This window comes from Tasmannia lanceolata, unplaced genomic scaffold, assembly GCF_043159265.1.
Source record: "Tasmannia lanceolata isolate RefF3 unplaced genomic scaffold, GAP_Taslan_0.1 ptg000015l, whole genome shotgun sequence".
Taxonomy (NCBI): domain Eukaryota; kingdom Viridiplantae; phylum Streptophyta; class Magnoliopsida; order Canellales; family Winteraceae; genus Tasmannia; species Tasmannia lanceolata.
Window position 1 is genome coordinate 27,261,968 of NW_027518692.1, and position 25,999 is coordinate 27,287,966.

Consider the following 25,999-nt stretch of genomic DNA (forward strand, 5'->3'; position numbering starts at 1 on the left):
CATACCATATTTAGAAGGCTTAATCTAAGGTGTTACATAAAGTCTAGGATTTTTGATGTATTGGTTAGACACTTAATATTTGGTATGGTCGACATGTGTAAGAGAGGGAGGGGGCTGCCTAGCTATATACTAGGTGAGTACGTGGGACCCACGGAGTAAAGATTGCAAGTGATGAGCCCGTTATAAATGACTCACGGACTAAACATTGCACAACAATTATCAAAGATCGGTCATGACCATGGTTTTAAATTTCGGTTTTCGGAATGCGTTTTGGCCCTCACCGAAACTAAAATTTCGGCCGAAATGTGGTACACCATTAAAAAACGTAGACAACTACCGTCCGAGAGAAGGTAAGAGAGAGAGCGAGAATGCATTTGGAGGGAGGCGATGACGAGGAAAAATGGCTGGCAGAAGGGATCGCAGGTGTTCAACACCATGCCTTCTACATGCATCGAGCTCTGGTAGTTCTCTTCCTCTCCTTCATAATCCCCCCCCCCCCCCAAATTCAAACCCTAGAAACCCTAATTCTATTTCTCATTTCACTTCTCCTTATTGTCAGGATTCTAACAACCTCAGAGACGCTCTCAAGTATTCAGTCCAGATGCTCTCCGAGCTCCGCACTTCAAGACTCTCCCCTCACAAATACTACGAACTCTGTAATTCTCACCCCCTTCTTCATACCAATTCCTCTCAATTTTTCTTTCTTTTAATCTTTGTTTTGGATCTCTTTGATTGTACGAAGATATGCGATCGTTTGATGAATTGAGGAGACTGGAGATGTTCTTCAAGGAGGAGAGCACGCGTGGATGCTCTGTTATTGATCTCTATGAGCTCGTGCAGCATGCCGGGAACATCTTGCCTAGGCTGTAGGTGGAAAATCTCTTCCGTTCGCTCTTTATGCTGAATTTGATTGTTTTGATCTTCTTTCTCTAATTTCTCTCTAACATCATTTACATTCTTTGCTTTAATTGAACTATTGCGTTCATTTACGTGATTTGCTTTAATTGAACTATTGAGTTTTTCTGGTGTTTGAGTTTTTGATGAATTACTCACAGTTTTGAATTTCCATAAAATAGGCAACTGTCATTAAAAATTAACTAGAGAAAACATTTACTTGTACCCTGCTGCTACTTTGCCAAATTCTCTGGGAAATGAGAATAATCATGGTGTAAGTGCTTAAAAGTCTTGAAAGCAACCATCTTTACTTGTAATGTCACCCTCAATGAAATTAATCAGCTAACAGTGTCTGCAATTTTGTTTTGCATATCTGATCTCTGCTTAATCACAAAAATCATGCTGATAATTTCTCTCGGCAATGTCACTAGCTCAATTTCTACTATGAGTTGATGTATCGCTGTGCCTCATGATCAAAATAGAGCACAAACACAAAGTTTGATACCAAAACTGATGCAGCCAATCACAAAAGCTCAAAGGCAATTGATGGAAATTTAGAATAGACGAAAGAATATAGATAGATCAAGGAAGAAAATGATTAAAATCGCTTTGGTCTGTTTGAGGGCCTCAAAACTTCAAAAACTATAAAAATTTCAGCAAAAACTAACTAAATTATAGGAATAAGAACACACACACACACACACACACACACACACACACACACACACACACACACAAGTTATTCTGTCTACAGTTTGGCGAACATATTTTTTTACGCCAAGTTTTTTTCGCTTGGCAAAATAAATTTGCATTAATTATTATTGTTATGTTACATTGCACTGCCTTGGTCATAGTTTATCAAGTCCACATTATTGATTTATCAGGTATCTCCTCTGCACAGTAGGATCTGTGTACATCAAATCAAAGGAGGCTCCTGCGAAGGATGTTCTTAAAGACCTTGTAGAAATGTGCCACGGCATTCAACATCCTGTTCGTGGGCTATTTCTAAGGAGTTATCTTTCTCAAGTTAGTAGGGACAAGTTACCTGATATAGGTTCTGAGTATGAAGGGTGAGGAGATCACAGTGCTATTTCATTATTTATTTTACTATTTGTGGAAGACTCCTTATGCATTAGTTGAATGTCATACATCTTATGCTTTCATTTTGCCACCAAAGTGTGTCATTAATTCAATCATGTGGAGCTTCTAATGGGCATTAGAATTTTAACTACAATTCAACAATATTGTACTTAAAATGAACGCCCATTGAGCCTATCAATTTATCATCTGGAATTAATAATCACAAATCACAATTTTTTTATTTATATAAATCGAGAAAATTATATGTTAATGTTTAGTTGACTGCTTTTTTGAAAGAAAGTTGAAATTATTGTCATTCAAGGATGTAATTTAGTCCCATATATTGTTCGTGATGTTAGTAAATCATTTTTGACTCCCCAAAAAAAATTAAATTTGATTTTGCAAATGTGAAGATACAGTAATTAAAATTGGTTTGCTCGATAAGAAATAATTTAAATGTTGGACTCCTGAATATCAACTTTCTCACCTTTTTTTTTGGATGAAGACTTTCTCACCCAAATGAGCTCAATAAAGAGGCAATGAAGGCCCGCAAGTTTTGCTCCATGAGCAATGTTGCAAGGCTTAAAGTAAGGAGTGTCAAACTGATCAAAAAGCACCTTAGGCATCAAGGTGTAAGTTTAACCCCTTCCCATTTAATTTTTAACTGGAAACATCTGAGTTAAGAATGGAAAAGGCAAACGGATCCTAGCCAAGGTTTTAAATTTTAGTTTGGTTTCCATGGATAAGCACAAATGCACATTTAGAAACCATCACATAAGCAAGACAACCATCCATAATGGTTTAAAAACATCGAATACCTAGTGACATGCAATGTCGCATATGTTTGATAAATTAGTACATACCAAACCTCACATAATTCATATAAATATTTTTAATTTTTACATAATACACGCATCACATTTCACATGCAATTTCTATAAAGATAATTTTGTAATACATCATAATATAGCAGACTACTCTTACACTTATGATTTTTGTTTATATGTTTCGTTTGTTTTGGTTTCGGTTTCGGGGATGGAACCAGAAACATTTCGGTTGTTTCGTGTAGGTTTCGATGGAAATTTAAAATCATGATCCTCGCTCCTAAGAGCCATACTCGAACTTTTTTCTTCTTCTTTATCTATAGCTAATAGAAGGGGCTAGGGAGGAAAGATGTTGGAAACAAAGAACAAACATGCAAAATGGTGAGCGAGATATGGGGCTTTCTTTTCCACCACTTTGGGGTGTGTCCGGCTATCCAAAGCTTATTGCCGACTTTTCAGCCTCTTTTGGGGTGTGTAGGGCTATCCAAAGCCTATTACAGATTTAATTGAGTCATGGGCATTCTCCAATTGGTTGGTAAGAGGTAAGGTTTAGTGGAGTCAAGCATTGACTGTGGTTCTATGGATGGTGTGAAAAATAAAGAAATTGCGGAATTTTTAAGGGGAGTGGCTAAGCTAGGGCAAGCTCATATGGTCTTCTATTCTAAGGTGTTTCTGAATCTGATTTACAATTTTCATGGAGCTGATTCGATTGAGCATTCTTTCTAATGAGTCTCTTTCTCCTAGATGTCTTCCTCCCCCACCTGGCTTACTTATGCTAAACTTTCATGGATCAAGTTTATGAAATTTGGATCGAGTGATCAACTGGTATTTGTGTGTGGGTGGCGTGGGGTGGGGTGGGGGGTTCCTACGGGGGCATTGATAGGGAGGTCAAATTGTCATTATTGGGGCCAATTGGGGTAACATTCAAATGAAGTGGAAGTATTGGCTTTAAAGCGTGGCATTTTTCTTGTTGATTCTCCTCTTCTTGATTCTCTAGTGGTGGATGGTAGGATCCACATTGTGTTATTTGTTGGCTGAAGGAGTGAAAGGGCTACCCCTGGAGATTCGCTGATGACTTGGAGAAGGTGCTGGATTACATTGATGGGCATAATTTTTCCTTTGTCACTCTTTTCGATTGGCCAATTTAGATATGAATTCCTCCGCTCACACTGGTGTTTCAAAAGTCCTTGGTTGCCAGAGATCATTTTCCTTTTGAGGATCATGATTGATTGACTAGGCTGTTTAATTGCTTTTTTCTTCCGTTGTTGGTTTGTGACCATGTCCGCCTGGGCTTTGCTTGTTCTTCTTTGTTTTTAATAGTCTTTGCATCACTCAGAAAAATGATAAATAAATAAGGTGCTTCCTTGTCTTGATGCATGCCTTGAGGTATGTGGCTTAAACAATTTTACCATACAACCCGAAGTCTTGGGGATAGTGTAGTGGTGACTGTCTATTCAGATGCCTCATCTCTTAAAGAGGGGGACAAATGTTTTGTATCTTATCAACTAATTGGTTGCTTGAGTCTAGTCCTCTCCTCATGAGGCAATCTTACTTAGTATTGCTCTCTCAAAGCCGCCTTTTTCACAATCTTAAGAGCAATGCATTCAGAACCAACTTGGTCTTTATTTCTTACCCTTCTGACCACAAGCCACAAACAACTCATTGAGTTCATAGCTTGGAAAACTCCACCAACCATCAGACCTAGTTCAAATTGTTCGAGTTAGGGACAGTTACCAAATATCAGAAATTATATCCTACTTGTTGGCCTCAATTCGCATTGAGTGCTTGGAGTCTGCACTGAATACACTAATGATTTTGAGGATTGAAGTGATAAACATATCAGACCTATGATTATTAATAAATTATCTTAGAGTATCATTTAAAAAAAAACTTATTATCTCTGAGTATGCTGGGACTATTATGGGGGAATTAAAGGAATTGCCTTATATTGAACTGTCTAGTTTAAGTCGATTTATTGAAATTTCTCAATGAGTCAGAGAGAAATATCTGGCAGCCTAATCATTAGGTTTCTTCAACTGTAACTTTTACACTTCTTTAAACTATTCTCCATCTATTAGATCACTTAATCAAGTCCTTTATTTTTTATATAATTACTATTTAAGTATTTTTTTGACTGGATAGGAGGTACCTAAGAGTGATATCTTTCGCTATCTTGGTTCAATCCTACATAAGGAAGGAGAGATTGAAGAGGATGTTAACCACAGAATAAGAGCTGGTTGGTTGAAATTGAAGCATGCTTCAGGAGTTCTGTGCACCGTAAAATACCTACCAAGTTGAAGGGAAAGTTTTATAATACAGCTGTGAGGCCAGCCATGTTGTACGGCTCAGAAGGTTGGGCCACCAAGAAGCAGCATATGCATAAGATGAGTGTAGCGGAGATGCGAATGCTTAGATTGATGTGCTGTCACACAAGGTTAGCTAGAATTAAAAATGAAGACATTCGTAAAAAGGTAGGGGTGGCACCAATTGAGGAGAAGATGAGAGAGCACTGCTTAAGATGGTTTGGGCATATCCAACGTAGGACTTTGGATGCTCTAGTGAGAAGAAGTGACTCATGCCAAGTTGATGGAGTAAAAAGAGGTAGGGGCAGACCGAAAACAACTTGGGTAGAAACAGTGAGGAAAGAATTGATGGCTACGAACATAACAGAGAACATGACCTTGGATAGGAGAGAATGGAAGAAAATGATCCATGTAGACGAACCCAACTAGTGTCAGGATTAGACTTGGTCAATTTGAGCCGGGTTGATTCTTTCACCTTCTTCATGAAATTTTTCTAAAGGATTCATTAGCCGACCCCAACTAGTTTGGGACAAAGGCTTAGTTGAGTTGAGTTGAGTTGAGTACTATTTAAGTTTTTTTTTTCATGGTTTTATATCTGGCTAACAAACTTATGATGAGGTTGATGATTTGGAGTTGAACCTTGGTACTTTACTTGTTCTTGGTTTTATATAATTACTATTTAAGTAATTTTTTCCTAGTTTTATAAGGCAGATTGAAAACAACTTGGGTAGAAATAGAGAGGAAAGACTTGATGGCTAGGAACATAACAGAGAACATGACCTTGGATAGGAGAGAATGGAAGAAAATGATCCATGTAGACGAAACCAACTAGTGTCAGGATTAGACTTGGTCAATTTGAGCCGGGTTGATTCTTTCACCTTCTTCATGAAAATTTTCTAAAGGATTCATTAGCCGACCCAACTAGTTTGGGACAAAGGCTTAGTTGAGTTGAGTTGTGTACTATTTAAGTATTTTTTTTCATGGTTTTATATCTGGCTAACAAACTTATGATGAGGTTGATGATTTGGAGTTGAACCTTGGTACTTTACTTGTTCTTGGTTTTATATAATTACTATTTAAGTAATTTTTTCCTAGTTTTATAACTACTATTTAAGGATTTTTTTTTCCATTGTCTTCCTGCAGGGGTGCTGACACTGTTATGGATGCTGTGGAGTTTGTACTCCAAAACTTCACGGAGATGAATAAACTCTGGGTCCGCATGCAGCATCAGGTTGGTTGAAATATCAGTGAATCATGTGGGCATGACTGCCCATGACATGCATGTCATCAATGATTGGGTGCATGATTGCCCATGACCTGCTCTCATGTTTGGATGCATGACTGTCCATGACATTCATGTCATATATGTAAACATGGATCATGCGAGCATGATTCTGTAAAATAATGTGATGGTCATGCAGGTGTTTATAGTGATTGTTGATCATTCATTCTGTTAGGTGATCCTGAGTTGAGTCTCGAAATCGGGCTTTCTGATCTGCAGGGACCTGTTCGGGAAAAAGACAAACGGGAGAAAGAAAGGAACGAGCTTCGCGACCTTGTAAATACCACTAACTTCAAACTTGTTAACGGCACTACAAAGAAGTTATTAATAATTCTAGTATATGTAACCAGGTATGGTTACAGGCATTGAGTACACTGTTACGGAAAAGATTAAGGCAAATTCTCTACACCGTGAAATCTTAGATACTGGTCTCTATACCGTGAAATCTTAGATACTGGTACAGAGAAAAAAATTGGGTATGGGAATATCGAGTATGGTTAAGGATCTTGCTATCAGCCTATGACATTTGTTGCTAAATTTTACTAAATCATTTTTTGATTAAAATGATGGATGACATAAAACAATGGGTTATTTGGTGAATCCATATGGCATTACTTAAATATTTTGCTGAGGCTGATTTTTCTTGTTAGGTTGGAAAAAATCTGCACATGCTCAGTCAGATAGAGGGTGTTGACCTTGAATTATACAAAGAGACTGTTCTTCCCAGGGTCCTGGAGCAGGTCATATTTTTTTTCTGTTTCTTTTTCTAATTGTTTTTTTTAACGGTATCAGATTTCAATGATATAAAAGGGAGACTGAGAAAGTACACCCCAAAGGAACAAGCAAAAGCAAAAAATACAAAGCAGAAAACCATAAAACAAAGATACATTCCAATTATGGAGGAACGAAATAAAAAAGCTCCAGACTCTGTTTATCTACTCCTTCCATGGCTAACCTATCCGCAATCCCATTTGCCGATCTTCTTACATGCATCAAAGATAAAGAGGCAGTAGGCACCCTTCGATCTATCACGGATCTCATCAAAGAACTGAGCAAATCTCCATGGGGGAACCGAAGCACCTCTAAGCCATCTAATTACATTGAGGAATCACCTTTCAAGATCACACGGTCCATATAATCCCTTTGGAGGCGAATAATCCCTTGATGAGCAGCTCGAACCTCCACTTCACTCACATCTGCTACCCCAATAGGCCCAGAAAAAAGCCCAAATGACTTCTTCTTTTTATTGTTTTCTTTTCTTTCCTTCTTTTCTTTATTTTTTTCTTAACACTGTAGAAACCTTAGCCAACTCACTACGCTAGTCCTAATGTGATGAAATCTGCACAGGTTGTCAACTGTAAAGATGAGCTTGCCCAATATTACCTGATGGATTGCATAATCCAAGTCTTTCCTGATGAGTACCACTTGCAAACTCTTGAAACATTATTGGGTGCATGCCCCCAACTTCAGGTGGGTGATATGACTGGTTTACTTTTTCTTTTTTTTTTGGAAATGAACTAGTGTTATTTTTATTTAAAATATATAGTTGCAGTCATTTTGTAAACTCTTTTGGAAGGGGCTCTTTTATTGAATAGCTACAGGGGGTCAAGAGTTCTGCTCATGTTTTTATGGCATTTTCATTTACCAGGCAGACTAACGATAATGCGATTCTTTTACCTGAAATGATTACGCCTTGACTTAAAAGCTATTAATCATTATTCTATGTTTTGTTGCTGACATGCGACATATTGGAAGGACTGGTTCACCCTTTCCCACACATATTGTCCCATGATACACAGTATATTGAGTTTGCAACTAGTAAATCTTTGGAAGGATTGGATCACTGTTTTCCATACATATTGTCCCATGATACAAAGTAAATTGAGTTTGCAACATGTAAATATTTTAAATGCTTTTTGGCTTAGTCATTATTTATCTTGTTTGTGTTAGATTGTTGTGGATGATATTGCAATCTTTATTAGGAGGAGAATACAACTTTTACATTCTTTTTTATGAGTAGAAATAAGAACCACTAGTAATATTTGACATCCTTGGTGCCCCGTGGCTACTGGACCTTGGTTGCATTGCATATCCTTAAGTCACATGTGCGATAATGGGCCTTGGAGACATCACTTATGGCAAAACTTCTTAAAAGGGGAAAATAATTTAGGCTCCCATCAACGTTCTAAGTTCCCCAATCAAGGTCTTCCACATCTCTGTAAACTGATGGATCAAAATTCAAAATCTTTTCAATTCTGTCTTGAATGGTTTTAGAGGGGAATCAAAGTCATATATACCTAAGTTAATTTCCCCTTAGGTGGGGGAATATAGCACTACATCGTTTGCCCTCTTGCGGCATTCTATGAGTTGGGGTGGTAAAAGTTGCCTCACCTGGTATTCCTTAGGAAAAAAGAAGAGAGCTAGAAGAAAAAGAAAGGGAAAGAACCATGCACAAACCAGAAAACCCACATCGATGACAACCCCTGCCACTCCATCCTGTGTCCTTCACCCCATCCAGTGTCGTCTCCCCCACCGCTGGTGACTTTTTTTGTTTCTGATTGCCCTCGCTACCAGACTCGAGAAACTGTTATTACATTATGCCCCCCGTTCTGCCTCTAATTTCAACATATAAGCCACCTCCTCCTGCCACCACTAGCGGCACATTCTATCCCCCACTCATCTACCAAAACTATCCTACGCCGCCCCTCTGACCCCCCATCACTCCTTCCCTCAACTCGTGTAGCCCCTCACCACACCTTCATTGTCGGATTCCGTTCGGCGCCAATTGTTCTTCTTCTCCTTTCCTTCCCCTTCTCTTTTTCATTTTCTGAGTGCTGATGGTGCAAAATTCTCTTGATTGGTTTGTAGACATATGAAGTGGGATTGGTACCTTCCTCCTAACCTCAAAGTCTCTCTGATGCGAATTGTAGGCCCAATAAGAGGCATATTTGCCCATTAGGATTTTTAGGGATTTATTTCAGGTTATTTAGTTTCTACGATTTTTTATTTCCATGTTTTAAGCTTTTAGGGTTTTTATTTTTCATGATATTTTATTGCCTATGTATAGGCCTGTTGCATTGAATTTTAATTAGATTTTGATGAAATAATATTTACTAAAATTTCTCCCCTCAGATTTCTTCTTCTTTCTCTCTTCTCCCTCTCTTCTCTTTCTATCTTTCTTCTATTTACCTTTTCTGGCCAGTTGGCCAGGGAAGGGAAATAGAAGAAAGAGGAGAAAGACAAGAAGGAAACCCAAATGCCAATGGATTTTACCATTAAAAAAAAAAGAGGAGAAGGAAGAGGGGAAGAAAGGAAAAGAGAGGAAGAAGAAAAGGCGGCCTAGTGCACGAGGCTCCAGCCATTGCGGGGTCTGAGGAGGGCTAGAGGGGAGAATCTCTAATCAATCTTATTTTATCAAAAACTAAAATCTTTAATATGCAAGGGCCTTATATAGGCAATTGAAATAACCTGGGAATAAAATGACACGAAAAATAAAAGCCCTTAAAACTAAAAATGTCGAAATAAAAATCCTAGAAACTAAATACCATGGGAATAAATCCCTAAAAGTCCAAATGGGCAAATATCCTCTTATTGGGCCTTCTATCCACATCATTTCCCCTTCTTCAAAAGAACTCACCCTCAAGTTCTCTACTAGCCTCATCATCATGGTAGTCCGCCTAGATCAAATATGTAGACTGTTGGGAAAGTTGCCTTTTTTCCCATTTGTAGTGGGATTCTGTCCCGTGGAAGGCAAGAATAAAAAATGTCAAGTTTTTTAGGTTTTGCAAAAACATAAGATTTAAAAGGAGAGACTGTGATTTCTCTAGGGTAGCGATTACATAGTGTGGAAATGTGAAGAGAGGGTTTTTCTCTTCCATGATTGCGTGAGGTGAGAGAGGGAGGGAGAGAGAAGGGGGAGAAAGAGGAAGAGGGTTCTTCTTTGGTCTTTTCTCGGGTTTCTCTTGGGAATTCTCTTGGAATTTTTCTTCAATTTCACTTGTGTATGGTCTTGGTTGAGAAGGAAGGGTAAGGGTTGCATTTTGTGAATTTGGGGCTATAATCCATTGTAATCCTTGTATTATTTTCTTTCTCATAGTGGAGGATCGTGTTCCCGCCCATGGACGTAGGCATCTTGTCCGAACCACGTAGAATCTTGGTGTTCATCTTGTGGTTTGTGTTTATCTTTACATTTTCGTCTATCTGTGTACGATTGGATCGGATTTGCCTAGTGGATTTTCTCAATAAGTGGTATCAAAGTTGTCGCTGGAGCGGACGTTGAGGCCGGGTGGAGTGATCATGGGTGGTGTGATTGGATCACGATTAATGTGATCATCGAAGAGTAGAAAGGTTGTCTGAGAAACTCTCATTCGAGGTGGAGCTTTGCATCAAGGGTGATATGAGATGGCGGTAAAATCGAGTTCTACCTAATTCAACATCGACAGGTTTGAAAGAAATGGCAGTTTCACCCTATGACAGATGAGTGTAAAGGACATCCTAGTTCAATAGGGCCTGGCTAAGGCGTTGAAGGGAAAGGATGGAAAGTCGGAGAAGATGACAGATGCCGAGTGTGAAGATATGGAGTCAAAGGCGGTCAACACAATTCGTTTATGTCTAGCAAATAACGTTATGTATAACGTTATGGAAGAAGAAGCGCATAAGTTATGGGAGATGTTGGAAAAGCTTTACATGTCAAAAAGCTTGGCCAACAAATTATATCTGGAGCGACAGTTGTACGGGCTGAAGATTAAACACATTATGGTGTTCAACGAGCTTGTGAATCATCTCCACAAGGTTTATGAAATGTTGAAGGAAGCCAAGGCCATTTTGCCTCTTACTTTGCTTCCAGATTCGTCAGATAATTCTTCCCTTGGACATATTTCATCATAACCATTAAGACGTTTTTTATGCTCCCAAATATTTAGAAAAGTATCTGATACTTTATGGATTGAGTAAGGGGATCCTCTAAGGTTGATCATCCTCATCCCATACATAATTTTGAAGGATCCACTAGAAGCATCCTTGAGTATCCTTGTTGGCTAATAAGGATTCTTGCATACTACATTGTTTTGAAGGATCCAAGTATTACAGTGCTCATAAGATCTGTATTATAATAGTGCGTGAGTGGTTCATACTAGGTGTAAACTTTATTCATAAACAAAATTGAGTTTTGAATGCATAGTCCTTTCCAGTCTATCATGTGGCGATTGGCATAAGTACTTATTGATTAAAGTCCTTTAATTTTTAAAAGTTTACTATTTATGTAGACCTATAACTCTATTATCATGCTGTAAAAATATACCGTCAGCAACTCAGCATTCATTGTCTCTGAGGTGCTGAATCTTCATCGCTGACTAAAAAAAAGAGGCTCTCAATCTACTTTTTTTTAAAAATGATAGGCGCTCAATCTACTAAATGGAGAACTTGACTATGCTTTGAGTCTCATGTGTTAGGTCATGCAGGGAATTGCTTTTTTGCTTTTGATATACCCAGTGAAAACTACTAGTTAAATACAGGAGTGTATTTCCATAGTTTATGACCTGTTAATTACTAGTTACTTACAGGAGTTTATTTTCATAATTTATGACCTTTTGGTATTTTCCATCCTTTTGATTTCCCTCTCATTCAAAATTTCATTTTCACGGTAGTTGGATAAAAACATTGGTATTTGGGGGTTGCTTCTCCTCCCATGGATGATAATAATTCACCACAAAGATGAAGCAACCCCACCAGATGCATTTTTTTTCTAGATTTTGTGATTATGAGTGTGCAATTAAGTTTATGAAATCTCAATGCTATGAAAACTTGAGCAAACGTTTTGGCGATAAATTTGATATATTTTCCCTCAATTTTTGTTTCGCAGCCGACTGTTGACATCAAAACAGTATTATCTCAACTAATGGAGAGATTATCAAATTACGCTGATTCAAGTACAGAAGTGAGTTATCTACATACTGCTTCCTGGCCCAGGATTTGGTGTTCTGTTCCTAATGATTTGTTGCTTCAGGTGCTACCAGAATTCTTGCAAGTAGAGGCTTTTACCAAATTGAGCAATGCCATTGGGAAGGTAAATTTCATAATTATGTTTTTAAATGTTTGTAGTATTTAAGATTTGATCATCTTTATTTTTGCGACAGGTGATAGAAGCACAGTTTGACATGCCAGTCGTAGGAGTTATTTCTTTATATGTGTCGCTCCTTACATTTACTCTACACGTCCATCCTGATCGGCTTGATTATGTGGATCAAGTACTGGTATGTATAATATCCAGGTTGCATTATATGTGTGCTATGTTTTGTATATGTTTCTATGTTGTTGGATTACAAGTAGATTTTCAAAATACTGGACAGGGGTATGTATAGGTATATGTGAATACTAGAGACGCTATATCAATTTTATTTCTTCCTTAATTCGGTGAAGCCATATCGGTTCATAGTTTCATCAAAACTCCCCTTAAAAGTCTATATGAGATGATAAGGGTTCTTTCGTTTGTCAAGAACATAGACCCATGTGCATATTACATGGTCATGGTAGGATATATTCATGTGAGACCAGTTTCAAAAACTGTGGGCCCATATTATCATGTTTTGGTGTGCATGTAAGTGTAGCCGTAAAACTTAATTTGGCACCATAACTGGATCTTCATGTCTTACATTTTGGCCCATGTCTATTTTTCTGACCTAACAATTCTTCTTCCCTTGTTTTTTTCCCCACAGGGTGCATGTGTTAGGAAGCTTTCAGGCAAGGCAAAGCTTGAGGACAGCAAAGCGACAAAACAAGTTGTTGCACTTTTGAGTGCTCCCTTAGAGAAATACAATGATATTGTGACTGCACTGAAACTTTCTAACTATCCGCTTGTCATGGATCACCTAGATAATGGAACAAATAAAGTCATGGCGGTGCTTATTATTCAAAGCATCATGAAAAACAGCACTTGCATATCAAGTGCTGATAAAGTATGTTTTTGTTCAGTATTCTGGGTTTTCAAATTGATATCGTTCCTTCTCCACATAATTTAATTGACTGTACATTTTAGGTGGAAGCACTATTTGAATTAATAAAGGGACTCATAAAGGATATGGATGGCACTCCTGTTGATGAGGTGCAGATCTGAAATTCCCTCCATTACCTTTTTGTATGGATAAATTAGTAATCTTTTTTCTTTTAATGCTTAGAATGCTTTTTTTTAATTCTTCTATTAGTTATCTGGAAATAATACCCCTTTTCCAAACTTTTCTATTGGTTTTCTGAAAATGATACTGCTTATCATTTTTGTGAAACAAACAATTAAAAGCTTAAGGCGTTGGAGATGGCGTTATTTAACCTTTTATACATTAACACTCCCCCTCACGTGTCACCCTTCTTTTTTAGGGTTGGCCTATACATGGCACATGTGGCCTCTCTTTTGGGTTGGCCATTACATGTGGATTTTTAATATCAAGGAGCTTTGAACCCATGACCTTTGCTCTCATACCATGTGAAACAACCAATTACTCCAAAAGCTTAAGCTGTTGGAGATGGCGTTATTTAATCTTTTATACTTTAATAATTTTTACTTCTTTGTTGTACATGGTGATTCTTTTTAAATGGTCTCTTCATCTTTTCTGTCATTAGCTTGATGAGGAGGACTTCAAGGAGGAACAATATTCTGTTGCCCGTCTCATTCATATGCTGTTTAATGAGGATTCTGAGGAGATGTTAAAGGTAATTAACATGTTGAAGTTCTTTGTGCTTGCAAGAGTTTCATGTATATATCTTTTTAGCTATTGATGATGATACACGTATTGTTGTGACAGATCCATTAAAAATAAATAAATAAGTAAATTGTTGCGACAGAAGTTAACCTTCTGAATACAGAACTGTGGCAGTTCTAACCTGAAATTGAACCCCTCGCAGAAAAAAATCGTCCCGCTATAGGTGCTTTTTTTAACCCCAATCTATTATCACTGATTAAGATCCCAGCTGTAGAATCCACTTCCCTATCCCTTATTTTAGCTGTGATAGTGATAACCAGTGTAGATTTGTTGTCTTCATCATTTAATCGTTGAAACAGTAAAATTTCTCTTTGCAGTAGAACCCATTGTTGAAGTATAAAAGATTTAATAATGCCCTCTCCAACGGCTTAAGCTTTTGGAGTAACTGGTTGTCTCAGATGGTATCAGAGCCAAAGGTCCTAAGTTCAAACCTCCTTGGTAGCAAAAATCCACAAGCAATGGCCAAACCCAAAAGAGGAGCCACATGTGCCACGTGTAGGCCGACCCTAAAAAGTGGGGCCACACGTGAAGGGGAGTGTTAAACTATGAAAGATTTAATGACACCTTCTCCAACGGGTTAAACTTTTGTAGTAACTGGTTGTTTCACACCCACCTCCTAATACCTTAGTTTAGGCGTGATGGTGATGACCAGTCTGCCTTCACCATTTTACCACTGAGAAAGCAAAATTTCTCTTTCTGCCGAGACCCTAAAAGCAAAGCCCACCGCTTGGAAATTAATTAAAAGACCACCTAAACCATATAACATGTTTCTCAATAGTTGAAATTCAAATGCAAAAATCCAGCTTCAATTATCACTAGTAAGACCATAGAAGTAAACTCCACTCATTGGTCCCATGACTTTGAGATCAACCGCTAGATTGTTTCTCTTTTCCTGTTTAACCCTCGAGAAGGAAAATAGAAAACCAGTTAAAGCTTGGCATTAAAATACGGTTTTTTGAAAGACAATCAATACCAAAAAGAAAACCTTCAGCAATATTGATCGTCGTGCTCTCCTTTCTTTTGATTCCTTGTTTTCATGGAATACTTTATAATTGGAATACTTTCCGATGGTCGACTTATCTGGTGTAGCTTATGCATCTTTGCACATTATTATTGCAAACTGATCAAAAAGTATTTTGTGTTTCTTTGGCGATGCCCACTAGCTGTTTGTCACTCCCTTCCGCTGATCCACCTGTTGGATCAAATACAAGGTCTCCCTTCTCGTCCTATTCTTCTCTAGGGGAGCAAACACTCCACTCTTATGGGCTGCTCCATATTTTTTAAGAAAGATAACTATATTCAGGAGAAATTATATGATGAAGGGCCTTATGAACACATATTCATCATCCCATCCTTGATATTTGATCCAACAGCAGCTGACTTTTTGAGGAGCTGCTGTTGGATCAAATATCAAGAGCACTTTCGGCTGCTAGGAATTTGTTTTCATGATAAATAGGGCATCTTCAAGTGGAGATGATGGTGAAGTCCCTGAAAATCTGGAAACAAAATCCTGGAAAAAGCTGTTTTCAGTGATGAGAAGTTGATAAAAATTAGAAACAAAAAACTCTGCTCAAAACCGGATCAACATTTTCCGAATTTTTAGCAACTTATCATGGAGACAGCTGTTTCCGGGATCTTGTTTCCTGATTTTCAGGGACTCCACCATAATCTCCACTTGAAGATGCCCAATTTATCATGAAAGCAAATTCCTGGCAACAAACGTGCCCCAAGGATGGTACCTTTATCATACCCACCTTTACGTGTTCATACGGCCCTCCATCATATAAATTCTCCTATATTCAGAGCAAATATTGATTAACAGATTCACATCAATGAGGGGAGAGGACCCAGAGTAAATTGAGTCCCTCAATGCCCCGAATTTTGAAAACCATCCATAACAGTTCAACAACATTGAGCACCTAGTGACATGTGTTAGTTGTTCATGTCTGATAATACAATACATACCACATTTCACTTGTACTTCATATAAATATGTATACATAATACATATATTACATTTTACATGCGATTCATATATATATATATATATATATATAAATATGTAACACATACTGATATAGTATACCACTAATAGACTTAATTTTAATTTCGGTCTGCATTTCAGTTCCAGTTTCGGTTTTGGTCGGGAGGGAAACAGAAACATGCCTTTTCGTATCTGTTTCGGTGAAAATTTAAAATCATGCATGAAAGTACATAGAGGGCCATCAAATCTAGGGTTATATATAAAATAAAGAAGAGAAAAAGGAGACTTTCTTTGTTATTGTTTCGTTTCTATCGAGTTTATTATGGTTTACTCTAGTTCTCTTCCTCTTCAACTTGATTTTATTATTAGATTTTTTTTGAATTTTTTTTGTCTTCTTTGATGCTATTCATTAAGCACATTTTCACTAAAATATCCCACTTATTGATGCTAAAATCTCTCTTAACATCTATGTGAAGGTTCTGCTGTTACATCCTCTCCTGTAAAAGGCTTTTCCCTTGTAGGGATTGGGCACTCGATAACACCTCCCTCCTGTAGAGCCTAGTTCTATTGCCGAACGGTGGGTAATCGTGGGAAGGAAACACCAATGAATTGGAAGAAGTGGCACACAAGACGGCAGTGATCGTATCTGCAACTCCGGAGGATGGCCGGAAAGTACAGGTTTCCTATTCCGGCAGGCGCTGCACGCCCCCTCCGTTGTCGTGTCCGTGCCCGTACTGGTTTAGTCGTTCCGTTCAGTCCGTGGGCCCTCACTGCACTGGTTTTCGAATTGCATAGCTAATCACTGAATGTGCCGCTTCCTGATTTAATTACCACTAACGTATCTTTGGAAAAGTTTTATTTATTGTTTAGCTGTATATGGAAAATCACATATCTAAATCATGTATTGTTGTTTAATAGACAATTATCATCATATTGAGTTTGATTCTATTTTCTTAGATCCTATAAAGGAACATAATGTGGAATATTTTCAAGCGACCTGCCCCTTTGAAACATGGTGTTGTAGATCAATCTTCACTTTCATGTTGCATGAGTGAAACTTGCTTTCTTGACTGCTATTGATTTTCTAAATTTTTATTTTTTTCCAAGTGTTCAAACTTGCTGTGATATAATCATAGTGTCTTGTTCACTGAATTTCAGATCATTTGTACTGTGAGGAAGCATATTTTAAGTGGAGGTCCAAAGCGCCTTCCTTTCACTGTTCCTCCCCTAATATTTTCAGCCCTTAAGGTTTGTATTTGACCATGTCTAATTATATGATGAAATGCCATGTCATATTTTCTATGCTAACAAGTTTTGGAAGTGAATGAATTCATGTGGAAAAATTCTCTTACAATGCATTTAACTAATACATTGACTCCCTGGTTACACGTCAACTGGGATAAGGCACTTTGGCAATTGAGGTTATTTGAAAGGAGCATAATGGGAAAGCAAGTTTTGGTCTAGTTTTTGATAGTGGGTCCCAGAGAGGTTAATCTTCTTTCATTAAAATTGCCTGCCAAAAATAAAAAATAAAAAACACCCTACCTCAGATGAGTCTAGATCATAGTTGTCAAAAGCCCCTTGGTGGTTCAAAAGCTCGCTTTGGAAGCCAAATTCTTCTAGTTTTCAAAAACTTAGAAGAAGCACACTACGAGTCTTCTTCATCCTAATCAAATGTGTACTCCATATGTTGGTGATAATTCTTTCAAAGGAGTGTTTCCCCCTTTTTGAAATGCCAACATAGTGTATTTAAAACTTTAAATTATCCTTTTAGATTAAAATCATTCCTTTAGAATGTATTTAAAACCTATAAAACTTATTTAAGTTTCAAATAAAACCTATGATAATAATTTCTTTGAAAGCATATCTTAAGTTTCTCATCTCCTAACATTAATTTTAAATCTAATATATCTACACTGATATTTAACTCCCTGGTTACACATCAACTGTGACAAGTCACTTCGGCAATTGAGGTTATTTGAAAGGAGCACAATGGGAAAGCAATTTATTTCTAGTATTTGAAAGGAGAATAATGGGAAAGCAAGTTTTTTGATCGAGTTGTTGAAAGTACAAGATGTGACATGGTAGGTCCCAAAGAGACTAATCCTCTTTCATTAAAATCACCCGCAAAAAAATTACCCCATATGAGTGTAGTTCATAGTTATCAAATCCCGTTGGTGGTTCGAAATCTCGATTCGGAAGCTAAATTCTTCTAGTTTCCAAAATTTACCAGAAGCGCATTACGAGCCTTCTTTGTCTTAATCAAGAGTGCACTTCATATTTTGGTGATATGTATTTTAAAGGAGCGTTTCCCCTTTTGGGAATGCCAACATAGTGGATTTAAACCTTGAAATGCTCCTTTTAGATTAAAAACACTCCTTTAGGAATGTATTTAAAACTAATAATACTCATTTTAAGTTTCAAATAAACCTATGTTAATATTAAATCTAAATGACTAAGAAGTCAAAATGTAAAACTATAAACCCCTAGAGCATGTAACCCTAATTTCCGATGCAGTTCTCCTTAACTTACTCATGACCCTATTCTACATTCTGTCTCCCTCCCTAACCCCTTCTCTTCATATACCATCGTTCACTTCCAAATATGATGCTTCCCATATGCTTCATGTTCATTTCGCATGAAGCTTCCTATATGTTTCCTATTTGCTTTCCCCATCTCTTAGTGCTTCCCGCTTCTCTTTTCTAGAGACCTTGCTTTCCATGTTGCTTCTCGCATTCGCTTCCTATTCTAGCTACTATTGTCTAGACTAGCGACATCTCTATAAGTGGGCTAAATACATAAAAGAATTGCTCTCATTACTTAGTCTACCAGGAACACTAGGAACTCATTACTTGCTCTCATTACTTGTCTACCAGGAACACAATTGCTCTCTTTTCTAGAGACCTTGATTCATCTCGCTGTGAAATCTCTATAGCTTATATGTAGGATCATAACAACCTAAAGCACCTTAAACTTTCCAGTTATGGTGGGGCTATGTTGGTCTAGCTGAGGAATGTAGTAGAATATATCATAGCAAGATGAATCACCTTGTGGTAACATCTAGTGGTTGAATTTTCAGCCTGAAATGTGTACTAAGAGTGGATTCTTTTGGGAAATATTTTGTGGGCCGTCTCTTTCCGGTTGCAAATTCTTTTCTTTAATAAATTTCCTTTATTATCCCAAAAAAGTTGAGTGTACTGCTGATTAAAGACATCTCTTCAAAGTTCAAATCTATTTTATTTGCTCATGTAAAGTTTTGCTGAAAGATTCCTGTCACGGGCTACTAAAAGTTGTTATCTGTTGTGTTGCATGGATTCTTTGCCCCCACTATGCTGAATCAGTGTCGACATGTCTTCCACACGCGAATCGGACATGAGTTCACTTGGGACATACCCGGATTTTGTCGCAGCCATGTCCCACATGAATCCTGTTTTTTCAGGCTACTAAAAGTTGTTATCTGTTGTGTTGCATGGATTCTGTGCCCCCACTATGCCGAATCAGTGTCGACATGTCTTCCACACGTGAATCAGACATGAATTCACGTGGGACATACCCAGATTTTGTCGCAGCCATGTCCCACGTGAATCCTATTTTTTCGGGCGAATCCGACGCATCATTATCACTTTTTAAAATGTGAATCCTGTATATTTTCCCTTTAAAAATGTTTCTTCTTAACTTTTTTTTTTAATGTAAAAGCACAACCCGTACTCTTTTAATAAAAACCCTAGCAGCTCGACCCTCGAACATCGACCCCCTTCCTTCTTCGAATCTCTTAATAAAAACTCTAAGGCCTCAACCCTTCATTCTCAAAATTTTCATATATATATATATATATATATATATATATATATATATATATATATATATATATAAGGAAATGGTTTGTGAGCAGCTGCTCAGATAAGTTTATCTGAGCAGAGCTCACAAACCATAGGGGGCCCACATTTTGGGGGTGATCCAAAGCATTCATTTGGAAGCCCTCATCATGGATGGGGTGTGTACCAAAAATCAGCTCCATTGGATCATCTTAGGGTGTCCATTTGTGGAGGGAAAAATGGACAGATACTCTTTGTCCACAAATCTGCCCATTTTTTCCCTCCACATGTATTTTAAGCCTAAGGAGTTGATAAGTTATCTACACCCGGGAGTAGGAACCCTTCTCTCTCTCTCTCTATATATATATATATATATACACTCTCTCTCTCTCTCTCTCTCTATATATATATATATATATATATATATATATATATATATATATATATATATATATATATAGAGCTCAGATAAGCTTATCTATGCTCGAGCTCAAAAACACATGTGGCCCCACATTTTTGGGTGATCCAAAGCATTCATTTGGAAGGCCCTTCCATGAATAGGGTGTGTACCAAAAATCAGCCCTATAGGATCATCCTAACCCTGCCATTTCTAGAGGAAAAAAATGGGCAGAAACATGGACACACAGTGTCTGTCCATTTTCCCCTCCACCTTTGATTGGGTTAGGATGTTCCTATTGATCTGATTTTTGGTACACACCCTATCCATGGAAGGGCCTTCCTAATGAATGCTTTGGATCACCCCGAAAATGTGGGGTCACATGTGTTTTTGAGATTGAACCCAATCAAGGTGGAGGGGAAAATGGACAGACACAGTGTGTCCATCTTTCTGCTCATTTTTTCCCTCCACAAATGGCAGGGTTAGGATGATCCTATAGAGCTGATTTTTGGTACACACCCTATCCATGGAAGGGCCTTCAAAATGAATGCTTTGGACCCCCCCAAAAATGTTCCCCCCCCCCCCCCCCCCCAACCCTCCATGATTTGTGAGCTCTGGTCAGATAAGCTTATCTTAGTAGCTGCTCACAAACCATTTCCTCTCTCTCTCTCTCTCTCTCTCTCTCTCTCTCTCTTATATATATATATATATATATATATATATATATATATATATATATATATATATATATATATATATATATAGGAGTTGCTAGCCACTTTCGCGGAAATCCATTTCGCATCCGGCTTTTGCATGTGATGACATTCACACATGTTGACTTTTTGGCAGATTTTGTCTTACTCATTTAATTTATCTGACATGGCTCTCATCACATGCAAAAGCCGGGCGCGAAATGACCTTCCACGAAAGTGGCTAGCAAATCCCTATATTCTGTGTAGTGCAACAAGGAGCTGTTTTTCGAATCTTGACTCTCATTAGAGGTTGAATTTTGTCGTGTATAGTGGCATATTTTTAGTCTTCATTTTTTTATCTTTTAAAATTAACTTGGTTTTCTTCCATATGTTTGGCTTTTCTGAATACAATTAACAACGAATTTTCAGTTTATAAAACACCAAACTTATGGAAGTTCACCTGAATTATATCAATCTCTGACTTTCAGTAGTTGTACTAGTTCTCTCTTAAAAGATTTTATAGAACTTACAAACTATTGCATTGGCATGCAGTTGGTCAGGCGATTGCAAGGTCAGGATGGTGATGTAGTTGGAGAAGAGGTGCCTGTGTCACCAAAGAAAATTTTCCAGATTTTGCATCAGGTAATCTTTACAAAAGAAAGACAGGATTCATTAAATAAAAGTTTAGAGAGGGTTGGTTTGACTCAGATTTTGTTTAGCCTATGATCAAGTTACGGAGTCTTCTGGGTCAGATCAATTCCCTTTCTAGTAAATAGGTTTGGTTAGATGACAGAAAATAATCTTTCATTCTTTCAAGTTAGATTCATACGACTTTCAGAAAGGTCAAATTTTGGTATCTTTACCAATATATGATACAAGGGACTTGCTAGCCACTTTCACGGAAAGCCATTTCGCGCCCGGCTTTTGCATGTGATGACAGCTGCACATGTTGATTTTTTGGCAGATTTTGTCTTACTCATTTAATTCATCTGACATGGCTCTCATCACATGCAAAAGCCAGGCGCGAAATGGGTTTTCTCCGAAAGTGGCTAGCAAGTCCCATGATACAATTATCAGTGGTTTATTTAGTGTATCTTCTTCCGGATTTTAATTACCAGTATATGTTTCATTAGAGGTGAAGTACTACGTAATGGATCTGTTTATGACCTTGCTAAAATTCCCCCATTACTACGTGATGGATCTGTTTATGCCCTTGCTAAAATTCCCCCGTTTTTTCTTTGTTTGCTGCTTTGTTGTTAATATGAAATTCTTATGCTTTGTATGCAATTCTATTTTTATATGTTTCTACACCAGTTGTTATTTCTGATATTCTAATTTGTGGTTCATAAATCATTTTGACCCCTTCCTTTTTGTTATTTTATGATTCCTGCTATTTATTTCAGACCATTGAGGCACTATCATCTGTTCCATCACCAGAACTGGCATTAAGGTTGTTCTTGCAATGTGCTGAGGTATTCCAAAACTTTATGCTTAACGTCTCATTCCCCATTTGGTAGCCATTTGCCTTGCTAAGGTGGCTCCTGACTTTATTGTTCAGGCTGCCAATGATTGTGATCTTGAACCTGCGGCATATGAGTTTTTCACTCAAGCATTTATACTGTACGAGGAAGAAATTGTGGTAATTGAAATCTGAAAATCTCCTACTGAATGAATAATTGTTCCCTTTGTTATATAACGTGATTATGTTTGGAAGTCTTTTCATGTTTGGGATCAGATTAGAGGTGCAACTCGGGTCAGCTTCAACCTGAAAAAATGGGGTCCAGTTGGGTATTTTTCGGGTCGGGTTGGAAAATCCTAACCTGGGTTGAGTTCGGGTCGGGTTCGGTTGAGGGCTCGGGCAACCCAACCCTAATGAAACCCAACATTTCTTTCTTAGTTTTTAAATTAAAAACTCGGGTTTAGCCGGGTTGGAACTCGGGTCGGGTTGGGTTTGGGTTGGAAAAAAGGGTTGCTTGGGTTGGATCGGGTTGAACCTCATCGGATTTGAACTCGGGTCGGGTTCTGGTTGGCCTCAACCGGACCCAACCCAACCTGAGTTGCACTCCTAGATCAGATACTAGGACATGCATGCTTCTCTTTTTTTCTTTTTTCTTTTTCTTTTATGGGTTGCATAAAATCCTTCTTGAAGTGTCTCCTTTCTCAGATTTAAGATTCCATAGAGATTTTGCTCAATTGGAGCTGTCTTGTGGACAGGATTCAAAAGCACAGGTCACTGCAATACACCTTATAATAGGGACTTTGCAGAGGATGAATATATTTGGTGTAGAGAACAGGGATACGCTGACACATAAGGCAACAGGGGTAATGATCCAATATATTGCCTCCTTATTGAACATTTTAGGTTTTTCCTTCTGTGGAACTCTGACAATGCTTCTTTTTTTTTCCTTTGGCAGTATTCTGCAAAGCTTTTAAAGAAGCCTGATCAATGCAGAGCAGTTTATGCCTGTTCACATCTCTTTTGGGTTGATGATCATGATGGCATCAAAGATGGAGAAAGGTATAATGTGATGCAAAATTGTTACTACTACTCAACGTTGTTATTAGGGGTCTCCATGAGAGTTTCAAGCCGGTAGGGGTCTGAACGCAAAAATTGTATGCAAATGTACACAAAAATTGTTATAATAGTTTTATATCTATCTACTTACTGGCTTCCAAAGTGTTCTTAATTTCCCATTCGCAAATAAGATTAACTATAAAATAACATGTTGCAAATAAGGACCAATTTTGGTGGTATCCAAAGAGGCCCTAAGTCTTCTGATTCAGTGACTTGGCCTAACCATTCTCATATTCCATGATGAACTGCACGAACCTCGAACTCGATTGATTTTTTTTTACTTCTTTTCTTTTGTTGTCTTTGTTTATAATGCTCTTGTATATTTCTGGGGTTGACCATCTCGGTCCTCCCTTTTGCTTGAAGGAAAATTTGTTACCTTTCAAAAAAAAAAATCTCATATTCCAGACTATCGATGGATGTTGAAACAGCTGTAAAAACTTAATTCAGATACTTGTTTTTGGAATTCTGATCCTCGTGGTTCAATCATCTAAGTCTTCAGATTCAGTGACTTGGCAGAGTAATGAAATTTATCAAGCCCTTAATACAATTTCCATCTTCAATGGTACTTTGACCACCGTTTAGTTTCATATGGTATGGTTAAGATCCTGCAACCTATGGATTGTGACCATAACCAGTCTCATTGCTCTCAACTGTCGTTATATTATTAATACCATGTTAGGAGAGAGATTGCCAGTTTCCAATGTGGATTTACATGTTGAAACCACCACATCACATGGACCAAATAGGTTACCTATCATTGTAATTGCATGTGCTGGTTGTGGGAAACCACAGTTTGAATTATAAAGTCCAAAAGTGCTCATTGCTTCATTTACAGGGTCCTGCTTTGCTTAAAGCGTGCTATAAGGATTGCTAATGCTGCTCAACAGATGGCCAGTGTAACACGCGGTAGTAGTGGACCTGTCACACTATTTGTCGAAATACTGAACAAGTAAATATCACTTGACCGAATCATATTTCCTTTAGGGAAGTGATATCAGCATGACCATTCTTTAATAAATGCATAAATGTGGGTTTAAAAAAAATAAAAAATAAATGCATAAATGCAGCTTGTCTTTTCCTTTTAATTGGCTTGTAAGAGCTATTTTGGGAACTATAGTAACCCTTGGCAGCTCTATAAATAATAATAGACAAGCTAGGTTTGTGCAATTATCAAAACATGGTTGTGATGATATAATTTCCCTTCCTTTATTATTTGATTGGTGAATATTTCACAAACATCTCATGCCATGATCTCAGATACCTATACTTTTTTGAGAATCTCCAGATTACGAGTGCGGTAATTCAAGGCTTGATAGAATTGATCATGACTGAGATGCAAAGCGATAGCACAACACCAGATCCATCGGCCGATGCTTTCTTTGCCAGTACATTGCGTTATATTCAGTTTCAGAAACAGAAAGGGGGTGCTATGGGTGAAAAATATGAGCCCATTAAGGCATAATATACTGGTTTGGATTCCCCTCAAGGAATGGAAGGAACGGCATTGTAAATAATCTCTGTTTTGGATTCAATTTCGAAAGGTTCGGTTTTCTTCGGCATACTTCCATTCACACAATCAATTATGTAAATGATCTCGATTTGTCATGGTGCTATGGTCTAGAGTCTAAAACGAGCACTGGTGTAGTTGGGTTTTCCTTTTGTGTCTTCATGTAAGTACACTACTGCTCAACTGCATCTATTTTCGGTTTGCATTGTTCTGACATGCCTTGATAATGTTAATATTGGTGATGGTGGGCTTTTGGTCGTCTGTTTTAATTGAAGGTTGTCTTGACAATAGCCATGAAGACTATGCTTAAATTTTATCATGAAACATCATTGAGGCCCTTTTCAGGCACAGTTTTGGCATGATTATTTTTTCTTGTTCAAGTGAAGACTCTAAATGCAAGTGCTTTGGGTTGGATTCTTGTGGATCCAAGTTTCACCCCTATTCCTGGAGTAGTTGATAGCTGGTAAAGCAGAGAGCGCGAAGAAGATACTGAAATCTCCACTTTCACTTTTGAGATTTCATCATCTCCTCACTTCCTTGCTGTCCTTACCTCGAAACTGGCGACAACCTATGATTTAGCTGACACTTTGAATTTATTGCTGATGCTTGTGTCGTGTTGTGACACATTTCCATTGTGTAGATACTCCCTTTGACTTTTAAATGTAATGTTAAAAGTCCGAGACAACCGTGTCATTATTATTGAATATCATGTCTCTCTTTTATTATTAACTTTTCTTTTGTTATAAACATTTTATAGCTCACTTTAACTAATGTTTGTTGTTGTAACCCCTACCTAAATCTAAAACCCTACACAAACTTTAATTCCAATATTATATTCAGTGTATCTTAGTCTCCCTTTCTCGCTCCACATTGGAGGCAGAAGGCATCTAGATTA

General features: G+C 37.7%; 1 protein-coding gene across 3 annotated transcripts; it reads left to right on the forward strand.

The window, feature by feature from the left end:
- Positions 1 to 214: 214 nt before the first annotated feature.
- Positions 215 to 25,373, forward strand: LOC143845918 (vacuolar protein sorting-associated protein 35B-like). 3 transcript variants are annotated; one of them, XM_077354319.1, is made up of 22 exons: positions 215 to 461; positions 560 to 656; positions 743 to 866; positions 1,779 to 1,964; positions 6,245 to 6,332; positions 6,603 to 6,659; positions 7,034 to 7,123; positions 7,731 to 7,853; positions 12,244 to 12,318; positions 12,388 to 12,447; positions 12,518 to 12,634; positions 13,097 to 13,336; positions 13,417 to 13,482; positions 13,995 to 14,084; positions 17,277 to 17,366; positions 21,575 to 21,664; positions 22,426 to 22,494; positions 22,581 to 22,661; positions 23,237 to 23,344; positions 23,437 to 23,540; positions 24,433 to 24,546; positions 24,883 to 25,045. In XM_077354319.1, the coding sequence occupies exons 1-22, from the start codon at positions 369 to 371 to the stop codon at positions 24,896 to 24,898; spliced, it is 2,178 nt and encodes a 725-aa protein (XP_077210434.1). In that variant the 5' UTR covers positions 215 to 368; the 3' UTR covers positions 24,899 to 25,045. The 3 variants fall into 3 exon arrangements, with proteins under 3 accessions (XP_077210434.1, XP_077210433.1, XP_077210435.1); XM_077354318.1 differs by having other exon boundaries at positions 217 to 461; positions 24,855 to 25,373; XM_077354320.1 differs by lacking the exons at positions 215 to 461; positions 560 to 656 and having other exon boundaries at positions 743 to 870; positions 24,855 to 25,373.
- Positions 25,374 to 25,999: the final 626 nt, after the last annotated feature.

Bases quoted from the DNA above. Each gene is read 5' to 3' on its own strand.
- LOC143845918 (XM_077354318.1), top strand. From the start codon at position 369: ATGCATTTGGAGGGAGGCGATGACGAGGAAAAATGGCTGGCAGAAGGG. The intron at 13,337-13,416 runs GTATGTTTTTGT...TGTACATTTTAG, and splicing joins GCATATCAAGTGCTGATAAA to GTGGAAGCACTATTTGAATT. The intron at 17,367-21,574 runs GTTTGTATTTGA...ATTGGCATGCAG, and splicing joins TAATATTTTCAGCCCTTAAG to TTGGTCAGGCGATTGCAAGG.